At 44.8% G+C, this 26,336-nt stretch overlaps 1 protein-coding gene across 1 annotated transcript in view; it reads right to left on the bottom strand.

Moving 5' to 3' along the window:
* PIK3C3 (phosphatidylinositol 3-kinase catalytic subunit type 3) overlaps window positions 1-24,290 on the bottom strand; it is a 156,227-nt gene extending 131,937 nt beyond the window's left edge. Inside the window, exons 1-6 of the mRNA XM_054987532.1 lie at window positions 24,173-24,290; window positions 22,315-22,503; window positions 19,560-19,703; window positions 16,378-16,507; window positions 2,081-2,167; window positions 539-634 (exon numbers count right to left, since the gene is read on the bottom strand). Coding sequence (XP_054843507.1) covers window positions 539-634; window positions 2,081-2,167; window positions 16,378-16,507; window positions 19,560-19,703; window positions 22,315-22,503; window positions 24,173-24,240 — 714 coding nt within the window. The 5' untranslated portion in view covers window positions 24,241-24,290. The remainder of the gene's footprint in view (window positions 1-538; window positions 635-2,080; window positions 2,168-16,377; window positions 16,508-19,559; window positions 19,704-22,314; window positions 22,504-24,172) is intronic.
* Window positions 24,291-26,336: the final 2,046 nt, after the last annotated feature.

Genomic DNA, 26,336 nt, shown 5'->3' with positions numbered 1-26,336 from the left:
GATCTTCAGCGAGTGACTAAAGTTAAGTTGTGGCAGCTGTTTTTTAGCCGGCTCTGCCTCCTGCGGTAGCCATTTTGTGGCAGCCATTTTGCTGCTGCACCCACCACACTGTGTCAGACCTCCAAAGGTGCCCACAGGCTCAAAAAGGATGGAGACTCTAGCTCTGTATAAAAAAGACTCCAGCAAGATAAAAGTTTTAGGGTTTTCTGTTTTTCCAGGGGTGGAGGGGAGCAGAGTACGGGAACAACAGAGAACAATCAAGAAAATAAATCTAAAGACTTCTTAAATCACTCACACTTATTAAAATTCTGCCATCTTGAAGAGTATTACATGAATGATTGGAACCTGTAATCACTCCACAGCGTGAGTGCACAATTTGCATGCATGCAAAAATATCTGCCGCCTGGCAGCTGTCTGCTGCTATCCTGGAATAAAACAGGCTGTCCCAGTAGGAGGATATGTTTAAAATTATATGTACATACACAATTTGGGGAGCACATACTTCAAAGAAAGCTAAAACCCCACAAAAGTCGCCTACCTTCTCGTAATACACTATCCCGTATTCTTTGTCGTCATATTTTGCGCAGCGAAATTCAATCATCAAATACATAAAATTCGAACTTCGCTTCTCACTCTAGATTTAAGAAAAAAAGAGAAGGGAGGAAAGAGATTAAAGATGTGGAAGACTGTAATGAGAAGGATACATCAGGATTCAGAATTTCCTTCATGGGAAGAAAGGAGAGACGGTTATTGCCTTGTTTTGTAACTTATGGATCCAGTTAACTGTTCCCTCATACCGTTTAAACCCATTATTTCGAGTCCTATCCTCTGCTGCCAACAGGAACAGCTCCCTTCACTCCTCTAAGCAATAGCCTTTCAATTACTTAAAGAGAGCAATCAACCTCCTCTCCTCCAACCCTGAACATTCCCAGGTCCCTCAGTCTTTTCCCATAGGGCTTGGTCTCCTGGCCCCTGATCATTCTAGTTGCTCTTATCTGCACCCTTCTGATTTGTCCATATCCTTTTTGAAATGAAGCCTCCAGAACTGCACACAATACTCTAGGTGAGGCCTGACCAATACGATATATAGTGGGACAATGACATCCTGTGATATGGATGTTATGACTTTGTTGATACACTCCAAGGTTGCGTTAGCCTTTTTTTGCTGTTGCAGCATCATGACTGCTCATATTTAGCTTCTCATCCACCTGTATCCCAAGATCTAGTTCGTGCACATTGCTACGCAGAAGTGTATCCCTCATCCAGTATGCATGCTTTGCATTTCATTACCCAGGTGCAGAATCTAGCACTTATCCATGTTAAATTGCATTTTATGAAAATCTGCCCACTTTTCCAGTGTGTTCTGATCTCGTTGAATTCTATCCCGGTCTTCAAGGGATATTCCTTTCAGAGCCAAACTACGAGTGATGCCTGACACTAGTTGAATACTTGTCAGCTTCCCTCAAGTTTTAATGGGAAATGTAGGCAGCTTGGCAGAATGTTGCACAAGTGACAGTTGAAAAGTCCATTGGACAGCAGTCAGAGAGCCAAGCTGCAAGACCAGGATGCCTACATTTCCCATAAAAATTTGAGGGAAGCTGACAAGTGTCCAATCTGTGTCAGGCATCACTTGTAGCCTGGCTCTCAGTTTGGTGTCATCTGCAAATTTAATTAGCACTCTCTTCACATGCTCGTCCAGATCATTTATAAAAATGAGGACAAAGCCCTGTGACATTCCACAGGACACCTCTTTCCTTGCAGACATGATGCCACTGACAACTACTTTTTGGGTGCGGTTATCCAGCCAGTTCCCAGTTCATCTAACCGTCCTACAGTCCAGTCCACAGTCCTCCAGTTTACCCATCAAAACAGCATGAAGAGTCTTGTCAAAAGATCAGTAGATCTTCTAACTGAGAAAACCTTAATAAGTTTCCAAGCCCCATTTGAAAACCACCAGCCCGAAGTATTAAGCTGTTCTCGGGGGAAACTGAGAAAAATTGCAGACATCTGAACGCTGCAGGGTTCCCACGTCAACCAGGTCTGAAAGCTCATTAGGAGCCTGAGCAATGCCACAACCTACCTCATTGATCATCTCAATTTCTCGAAAGGTCAGTCTGTCCAGCCAGTCTACTTTTACCATGTGACCTTGCCGGTGAGACTTGGTGAGCTGCCATGGAGGAAACATATAGACGTGTTATTTAAATCGCTGCAGCTAAGAAGGGGGAAAGCATCCCCAAGAACCGCCATGGCGTGGGAGGGGGGATATCTATGATTCTACATTACATACATTTCAAGTCTCGACCAAACAGTTAAGACATGCTGAATTGCCGTTCTGTACGAAAGATTCATCGCATGATCGTCCTTGTGGGAAAGGTCGAGGCACAGGAAATGTTTTCAGAAGCAATTAATCCAGTCAAAAGTGAGGTTTCACTCCCACTGGAGACTTGTTGGGTGCAATCCTAAATATGTTTAATGTGGAAGCTGCGCTGACAGCTTACCCTCTCAGTCTTAAACATGTCTCATTTTCCAGATTGAAAACAACAGAACGAATATTATTCATTTTAGCAGGATTATTCCCGAAACACGTACTGCAAGCAACCCAAGTGGGCAGTGATAGAAGTCACGTTTTCAAGATTACTGAAACTCAGTTAGCATTGCCGTATAAACTGAACATCTGGAAGAGGTCTTGTAAACCGAGCCACATTAATATTAATATCACCAATAATATTAATATTACTATTATTTGTATTAATATTAATATCTCCCTCTGAAGAGACATATTTCTCCATGGTTATCTCTGGCTCTCCTCGTGCATACAAAAAATTAAGTTTTGTTCAGAATATATCATGAGATTGAATATAAACATTTAGGCAAAAATTATTAATCTGCGTTAACTGGTTCCAAGTAAGTATGTACTCTATATCCTCAAATCAATCCTCCCAACCAAGCTCAACACTGCACTTTAATATTGTAAACCCACAATTTTGAAGGTTTGGTTTTGTAAAAAAAATTGCACAAATAGGAGGAAAATAGCACTAAACTCAGATGTGAACTTTTGAAAGAAAAAATTTGGAGTAGAATCTTCTGGGAGAGTTGAGAGAAAGCCATATAAAGCAAAGTAAGAATTGATTTATAAACTAGACAGTTGGGTGGGGGCGATTTTGCTCAAGCACAATAATATATATAGCAACCCAAAGCATCTCACGGTTTGTAACTCAGCAGGGGAATTAGGGGAAACCGTAGCAAAACAATTATCTGTTAATCTGTAGATACAGACAACAGGGAAGGACATCCCAGAATTCCGTGACTCACTCTGCATTACTACCAATACTGTGGAGAATCCAAGACACGTCACCAGTGCTGAAAAACCGAGATCCATACTGGAGAGTGGGATGCTTGGAATCAGTAGAGTGGATCGTACCACCATTTGAACAAAGTTTATTTCTTCATTTATTAAAATAGGTATACCTGACCTTTCTTTTTGGCTCAAAAAGAAGTCCTCTTACAATCTAAACAAATGAATGAAATCCTACCCTTTAGTTGACTTATAGTTGTCCAGAATAGTTGTCCAAATGGGAATAGCCCCTCTCCATTCTCATTAAGGCCTACAATGCTCTTCAAAGAAGTTTGAGATGTACATTCTTATCAGATACAGACACATTCAAGACATAAAGCTGTCTGTTTTCCTACAACTATGAGCAGAACCACAAGTGACGAAAGGCACAGATTGGACACTTGTATGCTTCCCTCAAGTTTTGATGGGAAATGTAGGCATCCTGGTCTCACAGCTTCGCTCTCTGACTGCTGTCCAATGGACTTTTCAACTGTCACTTGTCCAACATTCCACCAAGCTGCCTACATTTCCCATCAAAACTTGAGGGAAGCAGACAAGTGTCCAATCTGTGCCTTTCGTCACTTGTGGTTCTGCTCTATATCCCATATACTATATTCTGTAATTCCTTATTCTGCGTATCCTTCATCATGAATTCTCCCGAGGTCTTTCATACCTATGTCCACATATAACGTTTTTTGCAACTTGCGGTGCATACTCTAAAGGTGGTGGTAATGGAGAGTGCCTTCAAGTCATAGCTGACTTAAGGCGACCCCTGGTGGGGTTTTCATGGCAAAAGACTAATAGAGGTGGTTTGCCATTGCCCGTCTCTGCAACCCTGGTCTTTGTTGGAGGTCTCCCACCCGATTACTAACCAAGGCCAACCCTGCATAGTTTCTGAGATCTGATGAGATCAGGCTCACATGGGCTATCCAGGTCAGGGCATAATCTAAACGACCTTTGTCCAAATTAAGTGGTTCTTCCATCAGAGTTCATAACTCTGTTTCCCCTGTTACCATCACATGCTCTTACTTAAATGTAGATCCTGCCCAGATTTGGAAAGGCCACTGCCACAGAATGCCCCAGTATTGTTGTGGGAGTTGACTGAGAAAATACGCACACATCATTTTGGACAGGCCAGAGTGTTCCTCCAGCCAAAATGCTTGAGAAAAAAAATCCTATTGGGAGAAGATCTTAATTTGTTTTGTGGAAGCTATGCCCAAGGCTATGTGTACTTGACATGTCGTGGGACACGGAAACAAGTCAACGTGTGTAAGATTGGGCTGTACAAGTCACAGAATGTCTTTGAAGATCAGGATTGCATTTCAGGTCTCGTTTGCTCCTCCCTCCCACCAAGCATGGATTCTTGAAGCTGTGACCAGGAAATATGCTGCAACCACAGGCCTGGGTCCACCCCAAAATAAAACAAGTGGTGCAAAGCCAGACATGATAGAGGGCCACAACGCCCACCATTTATGTATAAAACGTAAGGGGAGGGGAGTTAATTTTTACAACCAAAATGTGTCTGGGAACAGAGGATGCCACACTGGAACGATGACGTGGACAAGCGGAAACAGGTTTAGAGGAAGATGGTCTGGAAAACAAACCCAGTGAAGAAAAGTCAGAAGGGACTGGGTATGTCGAGCCTGGAGAAGAGAAGGCTGAGAAGAGACATGAATGGATCCTTCAAGCACCTAAAGAGCAGCTGCAGAGAAGAGGGCAAAGACTTGGCCTCGGCTGCTGAAGAGCATGGTTTGATTTAACGGTTTTAAGTCAGAGGAGACTAACTTTCAGCTGAACAGCAAGAGAACCTTCTGAATGGTGAGACAAGTTGGAACAAGTTGTCAAGGGATTGGTAGACACATGAGGCACTCAAGTAAAGCCAACTGTCAGGAATGCTCTAGCTCTGGATTTTGTGTATCGAGCAAGGGCTGGGCTGGATGGCTGAGAAGGCCCCAGCCAACTCTGGGAAGCTATGACAGGAATCAGACCCTCCATTGATCTTGCCTCAACCTTCTCTCTCCTTCCAGGCAATGGCATGAGGCTACCATGACTGACAAAAGGAAGAATATAAAAGAGCTAAATAAAATTAAAGTATTGGCATTAATGGAACAAGAGGAAGGAAAACGCACAACAGTTCAACTCCCCTCCCTTGGACATATGTTTTTGCTGTAAAAAATTAAGATGCCCAAAAAAGACGTCACATGCGGGTGGTACAGATGTGGTACACCTCCCCCCCCCACCATGACATCTAGTTTTGTCTTTAGGAATTTACTACTCCAAGTGGCCCATCTTAACTATTTCCTACCCTGCCCCCCAAAATCCTGCTCCAAGCCAACAATAGTGTCCTCTGACCCTACCGATTCTGGTGGCCTATCCAAGCAAGCAAATCCAGAGGCTTAAAATCATACCCTCGTGGACCGAGATATAGGGCAGAAATGTCATGCACGTTAGGGAAATCTGTCCTCAGACCACTAAAAATACAAGCAGCATATTATTTTACCCATCGGGAGCATGGCAGTAGAGCAAATCCAGGAGGGTCCTTTGAACAAAAGTTAAAAGTTTTTCGATGGAAACCTGCCTTCCACAATGCCATGCTCAAAATGAACTCTTTCATAGGATCAACAAACTGAAGCAATCCACGCAATCAGGAACAGGCATGCAACACACTTCCAGCTTATTTTAGTTTTCACTATTAGAGGACACAAACTCAATGCCGGGGGTGGGGGGGACTCAAAAGTTTCATCAATGCCTCCATTGCTTCCAGGGTTATAATTATCCCCACCAGGATCTTAGAAGATTGTAAACCCCGCCCCCCGCCCAAACACACACACACACCTCGCATTACTTCGTGCAAGAGACTAATTGATCATTTTGTGGTGCTTCAACCCTTCCCCCTTTAAAATCACTGGCATTACTTGAATCCCCAATTAAAATACGTCAATAAATTGGGGTCTACTAGACCCCAACATCTGATTAGTAAAGCGTTTTGTTTTACAGGCATAAGAGGGTTAAGAGCTGAGCATGTAAAGAAGTCAGGCACTCCGCTGCCCATAGATTCAGCCCATGAGAAGCTTTTTGATTATTACAGGTTAGTAACCCACAGGACACAAACATGCGCTCTGTCAAAGGCGGATGCTGGCAGGCCACACCTCCTCGTTACTTACTTCCTCGAAGCGCTCCTTGTCACAGGCCTACATCGAAGAGACCCATTTATTAGTCAACCACTTCCAAACCACTAACCAAAACCTAGTCCTGCTCAGAAATCTTACACAATTGGTCAAAGGTTCTTTTAGGTGGGTAGCCATGTGGGTCTGCAGGAGAACAGCAGCATTGGAATCCAGTGGCACCTTTGAGATCAACAACATTTAGAGAGTATAAGCTTTTGAGAGTCAGAGAAGAAAGGAGCTCTGAAAATCTTGGTCTCTAAGGTGACCTTGGACTCAAATCCTGCGTTATTCTTTCTGTGTGACTCTCACAGAGATCAACATTTGAGAAAAAAGTCAACCAGGTAGGAGAGATATTGATGGCACGGAATGTTCAACACACTTCCTGTATGGAATCCTCGCCCAGATAGAGCCACTTGCGAATGAGCAAGGATTGGGCATTTGAACCTTCCCAATTTTTTTTAAAAAAAACAACAACTTCCTGCACATCCATATTTATCTGGATGAGGAAGAAGATTCTGACTCAGTTCTGCAAGCACAGCAAGATTTTTTTATTGGGGTACAGTGACCAAATGGATAATTCTCCCCGCACGTATATCTGAAATGGTATAATCCCACGCAAATCATAATCCATGCCAAGTATCCTACATTAGATTTTAGGAGCTACCACAGGGTTCTCCCCCCCACCCCACCCCAACCAACTCAATGCCAAAAGGATTTCATGGAAACAAGTTCCACTTAATTCCTAACTAGGGAGCAGCTTCTCATTTTCTTTTCTGAAACCAACTTCAACGTTTTTTGCAAACTTCACCTTAGGAAGATTGAGCCAACACCTTTTGGAGAATCCCCAAATCCCATGGACTGAACTCAAAAGCAGGATTTATCTACAAGGGGCATCAAACAGCACGTGGTCTGTAAACAATGAAACATTGGACCTCGCATTTCTGATCATATTTTATTTCATACACAGAAATCATACGGTGCGGAAGGTCACAGGTAACTCCATTTAATAACGCCATTCTTGTCAACCTTCAAAAGATGAAAAGGGTGTTTGTTTTTTAAAACAATCCTCTTTTTATTTATAAAAAGGCACTGCTTCAAGAGAACTGCTATACCAGACACAGCTATAAATCAATATCCCATTAGGATTCCGCTCGAGACAAGTGAAAAGTGTGCTCAGGTATTAAGTACGAAGTTTTACTTATAGAGGCACACAGTACTCTAGCTGGCCTTTTGAAATACCTATCAAGTGATGAAAAACTCAATTTCACCCCCAACCACTAACCTCCCATGAGTATGTAATTACAGTATTATTCTAGACCAGGTTCCCCAACGTGGCGCCCATTGGGCACCATGGTGCTCAGCCATACTTTTCCTAGCATGCACCGAGTGTTTTTAGAAAGCAGATAGGGCTTTTGCCCAGCAAGGCTTCTGATTGGTTGTGTAGATTTTTAAAAATGATGTTTCAGCTGCCATAACAGCCCAAGGATCTCCTCCTGTATGTGACTGATGGTAAGCTACAGCAGCCGTTTTGTAGCTGACTCCACCTTCTGCAGCAGCCATTTTCTGGCTGCCTCCACCATGCTGTGTCAGAACTCCAAAGCGGCCCACAAGGCTCAAAAAGGTTGAGGACCCCTGGTCTCATCTGTTCTGTACCTCCTTCTTCATGAAGTCTTTTATCCAGTATCTTAGGGCCAAGCTACAAGTGACGAATGACACTTGAACGGCAAGTGAACAGACTCAGGGCCAAACTACAAGTGACGCCTGACACTAGTTGGACACTTGTCAGCTTCCCTCAAGTTTTGATGGGAAATGTAGGCATCCTGGTCTTGCAGCTTGGCTCTCCGACTGCTGTCCAACGGACTTTTCAACTGTCGCTTGTCCAACATTCCGCCAAGCTGCCTACATTTCCCGCCAAAACTTGAGGGAAGTTGACAAGTGTCCAACTAGTGTCAGGCGTCACTTGTAGTTTGGCCTTCACATGTATTCCTCCCTGTTCACTCGCGCTCCACTTGCACTCCACTTGATCACTATGTGATCGAGTGGCGCGCAAGTGAACAGGGAGGAATGCATGTGAGTCTATTCACTTGCCGTTCAAGTATCATTTGTCAGTTGTAGCTTGGCCCTTAGACTCTTCCCTGCAGAACTAAATCAAAATAAGCAAATGGAACGTATTTCTTTCCCCTTATTTATACCACTATTTTCATCTCTCTTAGGCCAAAATTCAAGTTATAAGCTCCTTAGTGTCAGGGGCCAGTGCCGAGAAGGGGAAAGGGGCAGCAATAGAGGAGACATGGCCTCCAGGTCCTGCTTTTAACCTTCTATGAATCTTGGGTTAGCCAGTGAATGAAGTAAGATGCGGGAATAGATGGAACCATGGTCTGACCGTGGGTCTCTTGCAGGTGCCAGCCTACATATAGGTGAAATCAACAGCAGCCAGCTCACAGGTTTTCTCTGCGGTGGCTCCTACCCTGTGGAACAGCCTGCCTGAGGAGGTCAGGAGTAGAGATGGGCACGAACCACAAAAAAAAACGAACAATGAAGTTCGTGGATTTTCACAAACCAGGAACCACGAACTGGCATGAACTGGGGCAAGTTTACAAACCAGTTCGTGGGGATCCCCCCCTCGCCGCCTGCCAGCTGATAGTTTAAAGGGACCTGCCACTTGCAAGCGGCAGGGCCCTTTAAACTGCCCAAACCCCAGCCCCTACCCCCAGCCCCACACTTACCTTGCCCTGTGGGCCCGCAGCATCCTCTCCCCCTCCCGTCCACGGATGAGTGGGCCTGCAGGGTGGCAGAGGTGACTGAAAACAGCCTTTCTGCCCCTCAAATGGTCGCAGCGGTGGCCATTTGAGGGGCGGGAAGGCCATTTTTGGCTTCCTCTGTCGCTGAAAACTGCCTCCCTGCCCCTCAAATGGTGGCTGCAGCGGCCATTTGAGGGGCAGGGAGGCCATTTTCGGCCTCCACCACCACCCTGCGGGCCCACGCAGCAGTAGAAGAGGCCAAAAAGGCCTTCCCGCCCCTTGCGGGAAGAGGGGGAGGATGCCGCGGGCCCACAGGGCAAGGTAAGTGTGGGGCTGGGGGTGGGAGATGGGGTTTGGGCAGTTTAAAGGGCCCTGCGGCTTGCAAGCTGCAGGAAAAGTTTATATAGCCATTTCCCTGGGGAAATGGCCATTTAAACTGCCCCTTTATGACCCAAACGAACCAGTAGACCAGTTCATGGAAGTATGTGGAAACAAGCTTCCACGAACCACTGGTTTGCAAACCACGAACTGGCCTGGTTCGTATGTTTTTCTGGGTCATAATTCGATTCGTACCCATCTCTTTATGGAAACGTCCTTGATACTGATTGTACTAATCTCACACTATGTAATCCGCCTTGAGTCTCAGTGAGAAAGGCGGACTATAAATGACATAAATTAAAAAAGGTCTTGTGCCAGTGGATTCATGATGCAGTATTTTAATAATAATAATAATAATACGCTAAAGCCATTCTTGAAACATCCCAGATGCCAGATTGCCATGGAATTTTGCTGTAATGCCTACTATTTTTAGCAATATTTTATTGTAGTGTGTTTTAATGAGAAATGCAAAGCTTATTTATCATTTCACATTAGAATACGTTTTGGTGTATAGCATAAAAATATACTTTTTGCCATCCAGTGGTGGCGGGTGAATTCATTTCTTAACCAGTTGCTTTCTATACAGGCTCCAATATTCAATTAAATGAAACTTTTAAAGGAGTAGTGGAATTATCAAAAATAAAGGAAAGTCCATTAGGGTTATCTTTTAGTTCCAGCAATGACAACCAGGGCTATCCTTCTATTTATTTATATAAAGCACTTTTGTCATAGCTTTAATAAAATTACCAGAAAATAAAGATGTTAGGATTAGGTTTTGTGAAAGCAGTAACTAGGAATAACAGTAGTTAATATATGAAATTCCAAAGACTGAAAAACGAGTTTAGGTCTTGAATTTTGTGGCTAGCTTCTACAGCCAAGGAAAATTTGCCAAGTCCTGCACTAAGCAGTCACGCACAGCAACAACGTCCACACCAAACCTTGTAGCAATCTTATCTGTCGCTATGTATTGCCTAAATGTTTTAAAGCTCATCTTTGGAACAAGAAGGACTAGAAACTACTACTTTTGCAAAAGCCTGAAATTATTAGAGTATGAATTCCACAAGCAACAGAAATCAGTGTTCGCACACGGCAAACACACAGTGCTGAATGGGTGGGAGGGGGAACGATGTAAGCTGCTTTAGGCCGTTTCCACACATCTTTAAAAGGACAGCTCACTCACTGAACACGGGCGGCTTTTCCCCTTGACTCCACATGTCTCCATTTTCAAAATGGTTGCAGGCTGTTTGACTTCTGTTTTTTCGGCGCCTTTTCTGGATCTGCGGGAAAGTGGGTTCTCAGAAAAGGCTTCAAGAAAATAGAAGCCAAACAGCTTGCTACAGTTTTGAAATTGGAAACGTCTGAAGTCAAGGGGGAAAGCCACCAGCGTTCGGTGAGTGGGCCATCCCTCTAAAAATGGGTAGAAACGGCCCTAGTTACTACTGGAAAGAGAGGTGGGTATAAATGAAATAAATAAATCCTGCTCATGATACTCGTCAATACTTACTGAATGTGTGTGGCATCAGACAGCTAACCAAATGCCCGTTCAAAGTCACAACTGCTTACAGTTCAACCTTGAAGATGTCATAGCAACCCACTGACCATAAACGTGGGGATTATAATGCATTTTTATTAGAATCCCAAGGTAAACTAGCTTTAGAAGAGGTACATGCGGCTTCAACACAGTTTATGGCTACCATAAATCTTAAAAAGATGAAACGGACATATTTACAACCCTGCTCCAGCTGTTCAAATTGCACAAGATCAAGGACTACTACACTGACAGTTACGATATTTGATACTAGTTTTTTTTTTAAAAAAAAAGATCAGATGTTATACCTGTTGCCAAAAACAAACGGTACCAAATGACCCCAAAAATGCTGCCAGGAGTGGTAGGAGAAAACAGTGCACATGGGCACTTATGTCCAATGTGCAATGTATTGTCGAAGGCTTTCACGGCCGGAGAACGATGGTTGTTGTGGGTTTTCCGGGCTGTATTGCCGTGGTCTTGGCATTGTAGTTCCTGACGTTTCGCCAGCAGCTGTGGCTGGCATCTTCAGAGGTGTAGCACCAAAAGACAGAGATCTCTCAGTGTCACAGTGTGGAAAAGAGAAGAGATGTAGGTCATTTGTATCTACTCAGGAGGGGTGGGGTTGAGCTGAGTCATCCTGTAAGAGTTTCCCAGGGTGTGGAATGCTAATGGAGGGAGGCTTCACTGTATCCTGAGGAGGTTCTTTTGCATATGGATTGGTACTTGATGTGCTAATCTTCTCTACAGGGCTATTGTCAGGGATAGAATGTTTTGTTAGCCTGGTGTTTTTCAGAACTGGCAACCATGCTCGGTTCATTCTTAAGGTTTCTTCTTTCCTGTTGAAGTTTTGCTTATGCTTGTGAATTTCAATGGCTTCCCTGTGCAGTCTGACAAAGTAGTTGGAAGTGTTGTCCAGTCTTTTGGTGTCCTGGAATAAGATACTGTGCCCTGTTTGAGTTAGGCTATGTTCAGCCACTGCTGATTTTTCAGGTTGCAACTACAAAGGAAAACAGCTAGCAGGAAGTGACTACAGCTCTAAGCTGTAGCATACTCTTCCGTAGCCCTATCCCAATACACACAAGCCACAGGATTCTGAATATGGAAGTCGGGCATCGCCTCTCTTGCAATATCCCTAACCCCAAATATTTATGACATTTATATGGAGGCACATGGTACTTGTAGGATAGGACGGGCATCCAACAGGTGTCCACCTCTGAATATATATTCTCTCTAGAAAACTAGATTGGCCCAATTATTCCATTTTTTTTTAATTAGTGCAAAACAGAAAAAATAAAAAAGCAAACAAAGAAAAGAAGAAAACAGTACTGGCTAAAAAAGCACTATTAGCAAATCTATACATAGGTATCTATAAAAGATTGCCAAATATCTAAAAATAAGTCCATACGCAATTACCGTCTATATGCAGTATATTCAAATGTTGCAAAGTTTATAAGGTCTTCAATCCAGGGAATTATACGAAGCGGGCTTTTGTCTTTCCAGTGTTGGAGTATACTTCAATTATTTCAACATTCTTTTTACGTGAAATTCTTTTTGGGAGATGCATGGCACCAAACTCGAGTTCTGCATGCCAAACTTGTGCTGTACAACTAAGCTACAGGCCCTTCCCTGAACATTTACTTATTTGTTCAGGAGATAGTCACCTGCAATGAAAACTCTTCACAGTGAACCAAGCAAGGCAAGTTCACAAGAGTTTATCTGAGGGATCTATCACATCTCTAGCCCAATCTTCCTCCACGGAGCTCAAAGTGGCGTACGTGGCTCTTCCTATACACTGTTTCATCTTCACTTATTCCCAATGTGCAATGTGCTTACCACAAAGGAAAACAACTAGCAGGAAGAGACTACAGCTCTAAGCTGTAGCATACTCTTCCGTAGCCCCATCCCAATACACACAAGCTACAGGATTCTGAATATGGAAGTCGGGCATCTCCTCTCTTGCAGTGTCCCTAACCCCAAATATTTATGACATTTATATGGAGGCATGACATTTATATCTCCTCTCTCGCAGTGTCCTTAACCCCATATATTCCTTACAACATTTATATGGAGGCATATGGAACTTGTAGGAGAGGGTGGGCATACAGGGGCTCAATTTTCCAATTGGTGTCCACTCACGATGGGCACGAACTGGGAAAACAGTGATTCGTTGTGGTTCGTGGCGTTTCACAAACCACGAACCCTTCCTGCCCTCCCTCTCATGATCTCCCTAGGTTCACCTACCTCTGTGAGGCAGGCTGGGTGTTCAATTTCATTCAGGGCTGGGACAGGCCTGGGGCTGGCTCTACCTGGGACCAAACTCCCCATGGATGTCCTCAGCAATTTGAAGTAGAACCAGAAGAAAGACAGAGTTTAAACAGGAACCCAAACCAAAACTGAGTCTAGGAAAGCAGCAGGCAAAAGGTACATGCGGCTCACCAGACAAAGGCAGGAAGCTCAGGTCCTACTGTCTGCACCCGGCCAAGCCAAAAAATGCCTGGAACTGACACAATACTTCTGTGTCCCCTTCTCTCCCTGACAAAGCTGATTAATCCAGCGGTTAAACTTGCAGATGTATACCCATATCTGAAAAAGGAGGTCCGTATGCCATACAAGCGTTTCACATGTGTAGGTGCTACAGAAGACACAACCCCCACCCACCTTACAAGGCTTATCTAGACCCTAATAAACTGGCTGGTCGCATCTTGCAATATGGCCCCCGCAACTCTTTGCCTCGATGAGAATACAGGCTAGATTAAGACACTTACAGGGCAATCCTAAACAGAGTTACTCCAGTCTAAGCCCACTGGAATCAATAGGCTTAGACTGGAGTAACTCTTCTTAGGATTGCACTGTTTCGAGATCATTAGGCGCTCCAGAACAACTCAAAGAAAATCTATGATCTCTTTAAACCAGCTCTTTGGTCAGGAGGACTATGTGCAATTTAGCCATTTTTATCCTCCCACCTTCAACCAAGGAGAGGCTTTCCAGAAATGATGCAAAACTGAATTATTCAAGATGACTTTATACTCAGATAGGAGGGCTGTACTGTAAGGAAGTGGTCTCAGAAGGATGCATTAGTAAACAGATTGAATCCATAGACTTTACTACCATGTGCTATGTACTATCTGTTGTTTGAAGTATGATCCTACTGGGTACTTCTGTGCTGTTTAACATGTTAATCTTAGAACTGCTAATGCTCTGTTTCAGCATTTCTTCAACTCTGTATTGTATTTCTGCTGATTTTAAGTCTTTGCAAATTTAAATATAGACCCTATTACATTGTTTATTGAAATATCATTGACTGTACTAATGCTATAATCAGTCTTGAGTCCCAGTGAGAAAGATGGACTATAAAGAACATACATAAATATTTAAGGATAGAGGATATGGTTCCCCCTCCATTTTGGCCTCACAATAACCCTGCAAGGTTTGTGAGACTTCAGAGAGAGCAGTTGAACTTCCTGGTAGAGTGAAGATTTGAATTTGGGTCTGAATAAGGCACACTGATGCAAATTATATTAATGCTCTTAGGTATGATGAAAATATAGGTGTAAAATAATAACAACAACAACGTTTGATTTATATACTGCCCTTCAGGACAACTTAGCACCCACTCAGAGCAGTTTACAAAGTGTGTTGTTATTATTATCCTCACAACAATCACCCTGTGAGGTGGGTGGGGTTGAGAGAGCTCTGAGAGAATTGTGACTGACTTAAGGTGAGGTAGGTGGGGCTGAGAGTGCTCTGGAAGAGCTGTGACTGCCCCAAGGACACCCAGCTGGCTTCAAGTGGAGGAGCGGGGAATCAAACCCGGCTCTCCAGATTAGAGTCCTGCCGCTCTTAACCACCACACCAAACTGGCTCTCCAGCTCTCATATTTGGTATGAGCTGGATTAACACCACTGCCATACCAAATCCTAAAAATGCTAGAACTAAGAAGCCTGTAGGGCACCGCAAAACTCAAAATCATTTATTTACTTTATTTATACCCCAACTTTTCCTCTAACAGGGAGCCAAAGAGGCTTATATCGTTCTCCTCTCTTCCAATGTGTGACTTGGTCGAGGTCACCCAATGAGCTTCCATGCCAGAGTGGGGATTCGAACCTGGGTCTCCCAGATCCTAGTCCGACACTCTAACCACTACACCGAACTGGGTGGCGAGCCAGTTTTTTCCACACAGGCTCCCAGTGAATGCTTGGCTCGCACACACAAGTCACGGTGACACGACGCTCCTCCAATGGGGAGTGAGCCCAGCTGTCTTGGCTGAGCAAACGCCAGCCAAAAAAACGTGCCCGCCAACGACACTGCCTATCCAGGGAGGGGGCTCGCCTCTGATGAGACACAGCACTCCACTTGTACTCAAAGCGTCTCAGGGGACTGCCTCTCCCTGTACAAACCTGTGCAACAGTGTCATTCTTCTGTCCACCTCCTGTCTGTGTCCTTTGCCTTAAAATGGTATATTCAGCAACGGCTGATACGCAAGTGGTGGCCCATGATACGAGACAGCCTTCTAGAAGAAGCCAGGAAAGCTCCTAACTTGCTGGTATTCCAATAAAGCTTTAAAAGTGAGGTTTTTCCTTTTATGAAAGAGAGAGGGGATTTGGAGGCCATCTGATAGGATTTTAGAAAAATGTGGCGAGTACCGTGAAGGATGGGAATATCCTGTTCGAGGAAAACCAACTTTTGCAGTTCATGGTGGTTGTTCTTGTCTTTCAGTTGTATTTAATAGTCTGGAAAATGACTTTTCCCCCTTTGTTTCCCTCCTTGGGGTGCTGGGAGAAAGGCAGCCTACAAATATTTTAAAACATGAATTCAGGCAAAGACTGTCCTAATTCTGAGCTTGTCACGTTATCATTGAGAGCGACTGTAGGAGAAAGCTCCCCATTTCCCTTTTTCTAAGTATCCCTGGTATTAAAATAAGTTCAGAGGGGTTCACTGTCTTTTTCTGGGCGCCACGGAAGATTTAAAGACGAGATTGTGCCGGTCCACAGAGAAAAATCTTACTAAGTAGGAATAACCATCATTAATTCAGACTAGAATTGGCAATTGTCAGTTTCTCCTTCCGAGGACATCAATTCTCAACTCAACCCGACTTCTCTCCCTGAAGTCGCGAAGATGCTCCCAACCAGACGTCCACGGCTAAATTTATGCTTCGCCCTAGTTGCACCAGAGTGAAGGAACGCTGTGGACTAGTAACTTAAGCAGCCCCCAACAAAAACTTGTCCTCACCTTCGCTAAGCGGCTCATCTGATCCTCTGAAAGTGTACTGCTAGTCCTTCCCGGGGTCTTGGTGGGCTCCGAGCCGTCTGCTTCCACGTTGGGCCAGACTTTTAAATCGTGCATCCCTTGCCGAAACATCCTGCAAAAAGCAGGTTGAGTTAACAAAACCTCGAGAGTGGCCCGTCCTCCACAGACACAGTGCTTGCTTACGGAAGGCTCAACCACAGGTCTCGGGAGGACACTGGCTCCATCTCCCTGCTCTCAGCCAGCACATGATGCATCAGATACACAGAGCGTTGCAGAGGTACGAAGGTCTTAACCACACCCTGTAGCTGTCCAAAGGTGCTGATCCAGGTGCAGCCTCAATCAGGCACAGTAACATCCTTACAATATCAAATTTACAGCATCCACCAACACTCATGATTGGTCTTATCCCCCGTACCATGCCTCTCCCCCCACCTCTTTCCTACTAACAGCAAACTAAAGCCTCTCTAGATGAGACATCTGACACATGAAGAACATGTGTTGGGAGACACAATGTTAGCCGGGAAGGGTAGTTTAAAAAGACAGAGCTGGCAACAGGGCAAAGGCTTTGCTATACACGGGAGCTGTGTGAAGGGGCTGTGAAATGCCAGAGGGGAAAGTTCAGCCCATTAGAACCTCTCCAGGTCCAAGCCCTGCTCTGCAAGGCAGCTCCAGCCCATTTCCATTCCTTGCTGCCCTCTGGAGAGGTGAAATTGACAGAGCCTTTGGGGAGGCGAAGATGAAATTAACAAACCCCCTGAGGAGCAATCTCCACCAATTCTGTTTTTTTAAACTACACTTCCAGGCTAACAGCTAATAATTAGAGCATCCACCGACACTCATTATTTTATTATTTTTTCATTTATATCATATTTTTATTCCGCCCTCCCCGCAAGCGGGCTCAGGGCGGATAACAACCTTAAAATCATTTTTAAATGTTCCATATTAAAACAATAAAACATCACATAAAAATAGCAGCATTCTTTGCCTTTCTGCTGCAATACAACCGTTAACAAGCAATACAGAAGTACAACTAGATATAGCAGCACAGTAACAGCAGCTGGAAAAAAAACAGTGGTGGGCAGCTCTCATAGGGAGGGGGGTAGATGTTGTGTCCTCCAGCCAGCGGAGGCCCAGCCTCAGCCATAAGCCTGGCGGAACAACTCTGTCTTACAGGCCCGGCAGAAAGATAGTAAATATTGCTGGGCCCTGGTCTCAGTAGGATAAGACTCATGACTGGTCTCATCCCCCGTACCATGTCTCTTCCCCTGCCTCTTTCCTACTAGTAGCAAACTAAGTCTCTCTCTACAGGAGACATCTGATACATAAAGAACATGTGTTGGGAGATGCAATGTTAGCCGAGAAGGGTAGTTTAAAAAGACAGAGCTGGCGGCAGGGCAAAAGCTTTGCAATACACTGGAGCTGTGTGAAGAGGCTGTGAAATGCCAGAAGGGAAACTTCAGCCAATGATAACCCCTCCAGGTCCAAGCCCGGCTCTGGAAGGCAGCTCCAGCCCCTTTCCATTCCTCGCTGCCCTCTGGTTGTGATGTCACAGTTTTAGACTGGAGAGGTGAAATTGACAGGAGACGAAGATTAAATTAACAAACCCTCTGAGGAGCGATCTCCGCCAATTCTGTTTTTTTTAAACTATGCTTCCTGGCTAACATTGGGTCTCCCTACACTTGATGAACATACGTCGAGGCGTCTCGTGTAGAGAGACTCTAATTCTGGCCAGCATACAGATCAGGTGGAGACTCTAGGTATGAAGCTGCCCTATACTGAATCAGACCTTGAGGTCAGTATTGTCTATTCAGACTTGCAGCCGCTCTCCGGGATCTCAGAGATCTTTCACTTCAGCTACTACCTGGTCTTTTTTATCTGGAGATGCCAGGGACTGAACCAGGGACCTTCTACATGCCAAGCAGAGGCTCTTCCACTGAGCCACGGCCCAGTTCCCAAACACTGATAGACTTCCAGCATGGTGTGGTGGTTAGGATGTCAGCCTGAGCACTCAAAGGACCCTGGCTCAAATCCCCACTCAGCGATGAAACTCTCCAGGTGACCTCGAGCCAGTCGCTCAGTCTTAGCCTCGCCTTCCTCACAGGTTGGCGGTGAGGATAATGTAAAGGAGGGCAGAAGCATTACTCCATCCCTCCTCAGAGAAAAGCTGGGAGAAAAAAGTACTAAATCACAGAATCATAGAGTTGGAAGGGATATTCAGGGTCATCTAGTCCAACCCCCTGCACAATGGAGGAAATTCACAACTACCTCCCTCCTACACCCCCAGTGACCCTTGCTCCATGCTTAGAAAATGGCAAAAATACCTCCAGGATGTCCCAAACCATATATGTCCCAAACCAAACTGGAAGCTGCAGTGATATGTGTGACACTAATCTCTCTCTCTTTCAATGTTCTTTTCCATATTCCGAATTTAAATCTCATCTCAGGGCCTTTTCTCCTTAGTTGTTATCAATGAATAAGAAAGGGGGGAGGCACACCAAGGAAAAATGAAGAAAGAACAGCAGTTGGTGCAAAGGGAAGAATTCTTTAATTGTAAAATAGTAAACAGTTCAGCAGCACCTTTAAGTCTAACCAACGTTATTGTAGCATAAGCTTTTGAGAGCCACCTTCATCTGACGAAGAGAGCTGTGGCTCTCGAAAGCTTAAGCTACAATAAAGTTGGTTAGTCTTAAAGGTGTTGCTGGACTCTTTACTATTTTGCTACTACAGACTAACACGGCTAACTCCTCTGGATCTTTAATTATAAAGTAACCCCTACACGTTTCACATCAGCTTCATCAGAGGGATGTTCAAAATTCCTTTTAGTGTCTATCTCGCATGCACGCTTATTGCAGAGTAGTCACGAGAGCAAGCATGGACCGCAGTGCCTCTTCCTAAGAAACTCCCCACACCATATCAGTTTGTGTTTTTCAGCTTTTTTACAGCAGAACGCTTTCTAGCGTACCACTTATTTAAGCAGCCACCCTCCCCCCCATGGATTCCAAAAGGCAGAGGACAAACCCAACATATATCTTGGATGTGTAAAGACAACATGCTCTACCGTGCTTCTCCGGATTGCTTTCAGAGAGCAAAGGTGGCACACCACCTTTCAGTCCGATCTGGCAAAGCAAATTATTGAGTTTACAAACAGCAAAACGTACACGTACCCATATTTCCCAAAGAGCGAGACCGTTGTTCCCCCAACAGGAACTGCTTTGCCCGGGCCGTAGACATCCCATATCGTCAGGGCCACTTGTGCATTACGGGGCAGGTCTGGATATTTGACGGGCAATTTTAACCATTCGTTCCAGCTGCGGAGAAAAAGAGACACAACGTCCTTGTGAGTTCATATTAAAGCACATTTTGCTCCGTATCCCTTTTAGAAGGAAAAAACTTCAAACCAGGATCTCAGCCACGTCCCCTCCCAACACTTTGCCATTTAATTAGTTGTTATATTCGTTTTCCTATCTAATCTAGGGCTATATATTGTTTCTGACCCAGCCTGGTTTTAGGGGAGTTGAGCAGCTCCTTTAAGACTGACAACATGCTATTTCATTTTTATATATGACTACGACAGCTAGGCTTTTATATGTGCAAAAATGGAAAAGTACAGAATTGCCTTCATTCAAGGACTGAATTACGAAAATAACGGACTTAGCGGAGATGGCTAAACTTACAGCTCTGATCAGAGATAAAACATTTGTCTATTTTTATGGTTAACTGGGAAGCCCTTATTGATTTTCTGAGTTAGACAAAGAAAAATGAACTGATGTTTTGTGGTTTTGATTTTTAAGAAGATAAATTTGGGAAATATAAACAGAAGGGGCAGTACTGGAAAAGGTAAATTTTGAAGATATTAAAAGTATAAGGTTTGTTAAAATATGATAGGTGTGGTAGAGAAAAATGGAAAGTGAAACATGTCTTACTGTTTTTTTGTTATTTTTAATTTCTGTCTTTCTTGGCTCTTTTGTACTCTTTTTTTCTTTACTTCTTTTCTTTATTTCTTTGCCCTTTTTATTGGGTTTTTTAATTCTATTAATAAAATATTATTTTTTTTAAAAAAAAGACTGACAACACTTATTCCAGCCAAAGCTTTTGTGACTCAAAGCTCACTACATCAAATGCACGAAGCGTTCAGCCACTAGGCAGATAGAGAGAATTAGGATTATACATTGCATTTTTCTGGTTCCTGCTGTGAGCTGCTGTTTTTATTTCTAAGCAATTGTGAATATTTCATAACATGCCAGGTAGGGCTGGTTGCTTTACTGCTGAATGAAATAACGACTCATTGATTACTCTGCAGTTTTATTTCGTTTTGATACTGTCGCGAAGCACCTCTGGCAGACACTTGTGGAGAGGCAGTAAAAAAATTATAACAACCCGGATAAATAAAAAAGGGAAGCATATTTCCAGGTTCCCCTGACTCAAAGTTCTGCTTTTATTAAATGGCCCAATCCACTTTATATGCTGGTCAGAGACGAGGCAGGAGTTCTGCCCTTTCCTCCGTTTTCAATTAGCTTCGGGCCGTATTTTCAAAGCAGGAGAACAAATCACTGGCAAAGATATACTTTATTCTGATGCAATAAAATTGCCAATTGAAGCTCCTCATCGACTTCCAAGATCCCTCCCCACGCCATTTATCGCTAAGGTACCCTTTGGCCTCATTGCTACAAAAAGCCTTGTATTGTACACACACACACACCCTTCAAGCCATGCAAAGTGCTTTCCCATTAAATGGATGGCATTTATACACATAGAATCACTGGGTTGGAAGGGATCTTCAGGGTCATTTAGTCCAACCCCCTGCTCAATGAAGGAAATTTACAACTATCTCCCTCAATGGGAAACTTTAAAAAAATCCCAGTGAACTTTGACTGGTATCAAATGCAGAATGTCCACATAGGAAGTCCAAGACAGAGTAGGTAGCCGGGCAAGGAAAGACAGGGGGAGGGGACTGTGCCATGAGCCAGTATTGTCCAGTGGTTAGAGCAGGGGTTCCTACCATGGCACCCATGGGCACCTTTGTGCCCACCAACACCCTTTCTGGTGCTCAGCAAGTATTTTTAGAAAGTGGGTGGGGCCACATAGGGAGTCTTACTCAGCAGAGTTTCTGATTGGCCATTGGAAATTTGATTGGCTGCACAGAATAAAATAACATTGTTTCAGCAGTAGGTGCCACCACAACATTGGTTTTATTCTCTCCCTCACTCCTCTCTCCCTTTGTTTTTTTAAAAAATTACTCATCTTGTCCCCTGAACGTGGGTTTCTTCTGTGGATGTGTGGCTCCGCCAGGGACGGATCTAGGGTTGCTGGCGCCCAGGACAACCCAAGTCCGGCTTCCCCCGCGTGCGCACACACTCATGGTGCTGTGTGATGACGTCACTCCTGTGACATCATCACGTAGGGCCCGAAGGCATGCCGCCCGCGCAGCAAGCTGGCCGCCCCGGCACACGGTGCACTGCAGAGCTGGCGGCGGCAGCACGGGCAGCTGAGCGGAGGGCTGGGACTCCGCCCGCACCATTCGCCTGCCCCAATGACGGGGCGGTCGGCTTGCTGCATGCTTCCTGTCCTGCGTGCACAGTAAGCCAGCCGCCCTGTCAGCGGGACAGGCGAATGGCATGGGTGGATTCCCAGCTCTCCGCTCAGCTGCCCATGCTGCCGCTGCCAGCTCCGGCACACTCCCGGCCTCTGGGATAGAGTGCTAGACTTTGCAGACTTGGGTTTAAATCTCCACTTGCCTGTGAAACTCACTGGATGACCTTGGTTCAGTCATAATACAAAGAAAGAAGGAGTAAATTGTGCACGAGATCTTCTGAAGCAGGACGGGGGAAGAATGTCTCAAGAGATGCCCCCAAGGGCCAACAAGTGGCATGAAAAACACACAGCACCCGAATGTTCACAATAAGGAGGAGAGTGACTTACTTCCATCTGGTGCTAAAGGCCTTGTAAGATGTCCGAACAGGAAGTGCAAGAGGCTTTCCTTCGGAAAAGACCTGGCAAGTCACGTACAAGTCAGAACAGGTCTCTTGATACAGCCCTGAGAATCTCAGCATCGGATTTTCCAAAACCGCCTTGTAGCTCTTCTGCTCTCTTTTGCCCTCCAAACTCCCTCTTTAAAAAAAACAAAAACAAAATAAGATCATAGTACAAGAATGACAAGCGTTCGGAGCCATCAACTGAAAACAGAATATGCAAACAGCACATGTGTCTGGAGTACCCAAGCTACAGATGGAAGATCAGACTACTGAATGCTGCTTTGTATAAAAAAAAATCCCCACAGGCTGAAAGCTAACATATCAAGGAGAAGGCGAAACTGGAATCCTGACATGCTAGCTTTCATAGATTTTTAATGGAAACAGCATTCTGTCATGACAGTCCCTGCCAGCGATTTGCAACCCAGAAACAAAGCCCCTGTAACTCCCCCAAACATTATGACAGTACCACTTTCACTTAAAGACTTACCAGCAAATAAGCTGTCCCCATACATAGCCAACTCATGACAGAAGCGTTGGTTCATTCTGTGCATATTTGGTATCTAGATCATTCCTAAATCCTGGAACAATCCAGACTGAGGATTAAAGACCAAAGCCCCAAAACCTCCCATGAAGCTACACATAAAAGGAAACCCTGTACAGAGTAACTTCAGTCTAAGTCCATGGATATTAAAAGGAGTATTAGTATGTACGTATATATTTCTAGATAAAATAATTTGTTTAGAACTATGGACATGAGAGAATGTTGCTGGAAGTCCTTCCTGAACAGCGAATCAACAGTGCCAAGCTCACATCAAGTTTACTTAGGCTTAAAGCAAATGTAACACAATATAGTTTCCCATTGGTAGCCGTGGTGGTCTGCAGTAGAACAGCAGGATTTAAGTCCAGTGGCACCCTTGAGACCAATATCCACCGAAAACTACGTGCGCCCTGGTATCTGATGAAAGGAGCTCTGACTCTCAAAAGCTTATACTCTAAAAATCTTGTTGGTCTCTAAGGCACCACTGGACTCAAATTCTGCTATAACACGTTTGTGCATTGTGCGTGCCCACACTCACAAACACACGTAAAAATAATACACACGTTTCTAGACTGCCGCAGTTAATATAGTTTAACTGCTGCAAACTGCAGGCAAATTGCATGCTAACAATATATTGATATAATACATACATATTGCTTCTAAATAATATAAAATGCAGCCAAATGAAGAAGAGGGGCTGCACCTTCTCTTCTCTCACCACCCCACCTCCTCTACTCCAACAGTGCATCCATTGCAAGGGGTTTGGTTGGTTTTCAGGGGTGCAGAAAAAAATGCCCTGTCCCTTTAACAGAAATAGAAATGGGAAGCAAAAACTTTTCAGGGCAGGGGGAAAGAACATCAGCTGGTAAATAACATCCCTTTAAGCCTCTGTTAAAGGGACCAGACTTTCTCTCCCAGCAGCTAGCAACCCTACTTACAATGGAAACATCCAAAAACACAGAGCAACGCACAATTACAAAGTAGAGACCCGCCCAATATCTTAGCCCTAGGGTTGCCAACTCCAAGCTGGAAAATTCCTGGAGATTTGGGGATGGAACTTAGGGAGGGGAGGGTTTGGGGAGGGATTTCAGTGAGGTATAATACACCCTCCAAAGCACTATTTTCTCCAAGGTAAGTGATCTCTGTGGTTTGGCGATGAAGTGCAATTCTGGGAGCTCGCCAGGCTCCACCTGGAGGTTGGCAACCCTAATCCCACCCCCCCCCAAATAAACGCTTGTACCAGCCCCCTCCCTCCCCAAGCACTCACATCTTGAGCTGCACGTTAATGTCCAGGTCGCAGCTATACACATAGCAGAACTTCTCCGCTTCGCCCATGGCGGCTGCTCCAGGACCCTCCCTCCTCTCCTGCTGTTCCCGGTGCCTAAGCGGCGCCCCTCCCACCGCGCCGCCGCGTTCCTCCAATCAGCGGCTGCCGAAGGTTAGCGTGTGGGCACCTTCCGTCGCCATCTTTCTCAAGGGCATAGAGAGCGGACTGCTGCTTTGCCAGGAAGCCGCAGAGGTTTGCTTTTCCCGACACAAAGATGGCAGAAGCAGCATAGAGTACGGCAAGGAGACCCTCAGAGGCGAGACAGGAGGCCGCCATGTTTAGAAGGGAAGAGGTGAGAAGGGGGCGGGGCTTAAACTCACCGGGCAGAATGACGTCGGCGGCAAAGATCTGCGTGGCTCCCTTGCATGTATTTACCTTTCATATTAATATTTTAATTGATATATATTATATATAATTATTTAATACATTTTAATATAAAATATTGCTGTAGCATACACTAAAATATTAAATATTTTAACTGGTATATTAAAAGACCTAATAGTTTAATTAATGTATAACATAATAATATATTAATTTGAATATACTGCTTTTAATAAATAGACAATGAAATCCTAAAGGGAGTTACTTCAATTTAATCCCATTGTAATCAACGAGTTTACACGGGAATAAGTCTGCCTAGGGTTTCACTGTCAGTCTTGAGTGTTGAAACCGAATTTGATCATCTGCCTTTTTTTTTTTTAAGTATTATGTATTTAAGCGGAGAGGTCAGGGGCCTTTGAGTAGGCTTGCCAATCTCCAGGTGGGGACTTAAGATATGCCCTGTCCTGAATAGCCTAGGTGAGCCGGATCTCATCAGATCTCAGAAGCTAAGCAGGGTCGGCCTTGGTTAGTAATCGGATGGGAGACCTCCAGTGAAGACCCAGGGTCGCAGAGGCAGGCGATGGCAAACCGTTAGTCTCCCGGAATGAAAACCCCACCAGGGGTCGCTATAACTCAGCTATGACTTGAAGGCACTCTCCACCACCACCATATAAACATAATGCTTAAAATGCAGGTTTTATATAAACATACACACACATATATAGAGAGAGAGAGTGCAGGGTTGCCAACTTCAGGTTGGGAAAGTCCTGGAGATTTTGAGGGCAGAGCTTGAGGGCTGGAGGGACTACCACAGGGTATAATGCCATGGAGCCCACCCTCCGAAGCAGCCATCCCCTCCAGGGGAACTGATCTCTGTATGGAGGTCAGTTGTGATTCCAGATCTTCACACCCCACCTGGAGGTTGGCAACCTTACAACCCCCTGCTGCTTTTGTTCTCTTAAATCCTCTAGCCAGGAGCCCCGAGGGAGAATTGATTCCCCTACAGAAGTTTCCTCGGCTCTGTTGTGGCCCCTCAGCCCCCCTCCCCATTTCAGCTCCATGCCCCGCCATAGTGCCCTTCCTTCTGCCCACTTGCCCATGAAAAGCAGGTGGAAGCCCCTTTTTCCTCCTAGAGGAGAGAGAGAGATTTGTGGGGGGCAGTTTGAGCCCCCAGCCCAAGGCGATGGGGAGGTCAAGGGCCTTGGAGTGGGTTTGCCAATCGCCAGGCGGGGACTGGAAATCTCCTGGAATTACAACTGATCTCCAGGGTACAAAGATCAGTTCCCCTGGAGAAAATGAAGGGTGGACGCTAGGGCACTGTACCCCAGGTCCTTTCCCTCCCTAAATCCTGCCCTCCCCAGGCTCCACCACAAAAATATCCAGGAAATTCTCAACCTGGAGTTGGCAACCGTACCTTAGAGCCAGGCTTTGGTTTTCCACCTCATGGTTCAAAAGCAGGAGACCATGTTGGTCCTGCACAATAAGACGCACCAGGTTAGCAAACCAGTGTTTCTTTAGGAGCAGCCAAAGTGAAGAAATAAAGTTCCCGATGCAGCCCTGGAGCTTTCAAGATTCCAGAACTCTCATTCTTGACCTTGGAGCCATCTTGGGAGCAAGACTTGGAAGGAAACTCTGGGCATGTTTCCCCACCCCACCCCTAGGCTTCTCATGCCCAGTTCTGTACAAAGGTATACCAAATGCAATGAACTGAATCCATTGTATAAATCAAATACTTTTTTTTTTATTTGGGCATAATTTATTCCGTTTTCACCAACCACGGGGT

Source organism: Eublepharis macularius, chromosome 8 (genome assembly GCF_028583425.1).
Source record: "Eublepharis macularius isolate TG4126 chromosome 8, MPM_Emac_v1.0, whole genome shotgun sequence".
NCBI classification, from domain to species: Eukaryota; Metazoa; Chordata; class Lepidosauria; order Squamata; family Eublepharidae; genus Eublepharis; species Eublepharis macularius.
The sequence above is the reverse complement of the archived record's forward strand: the minus strand, read 5'-3'. Positions and strand labels throughout refer to the sequence as shown.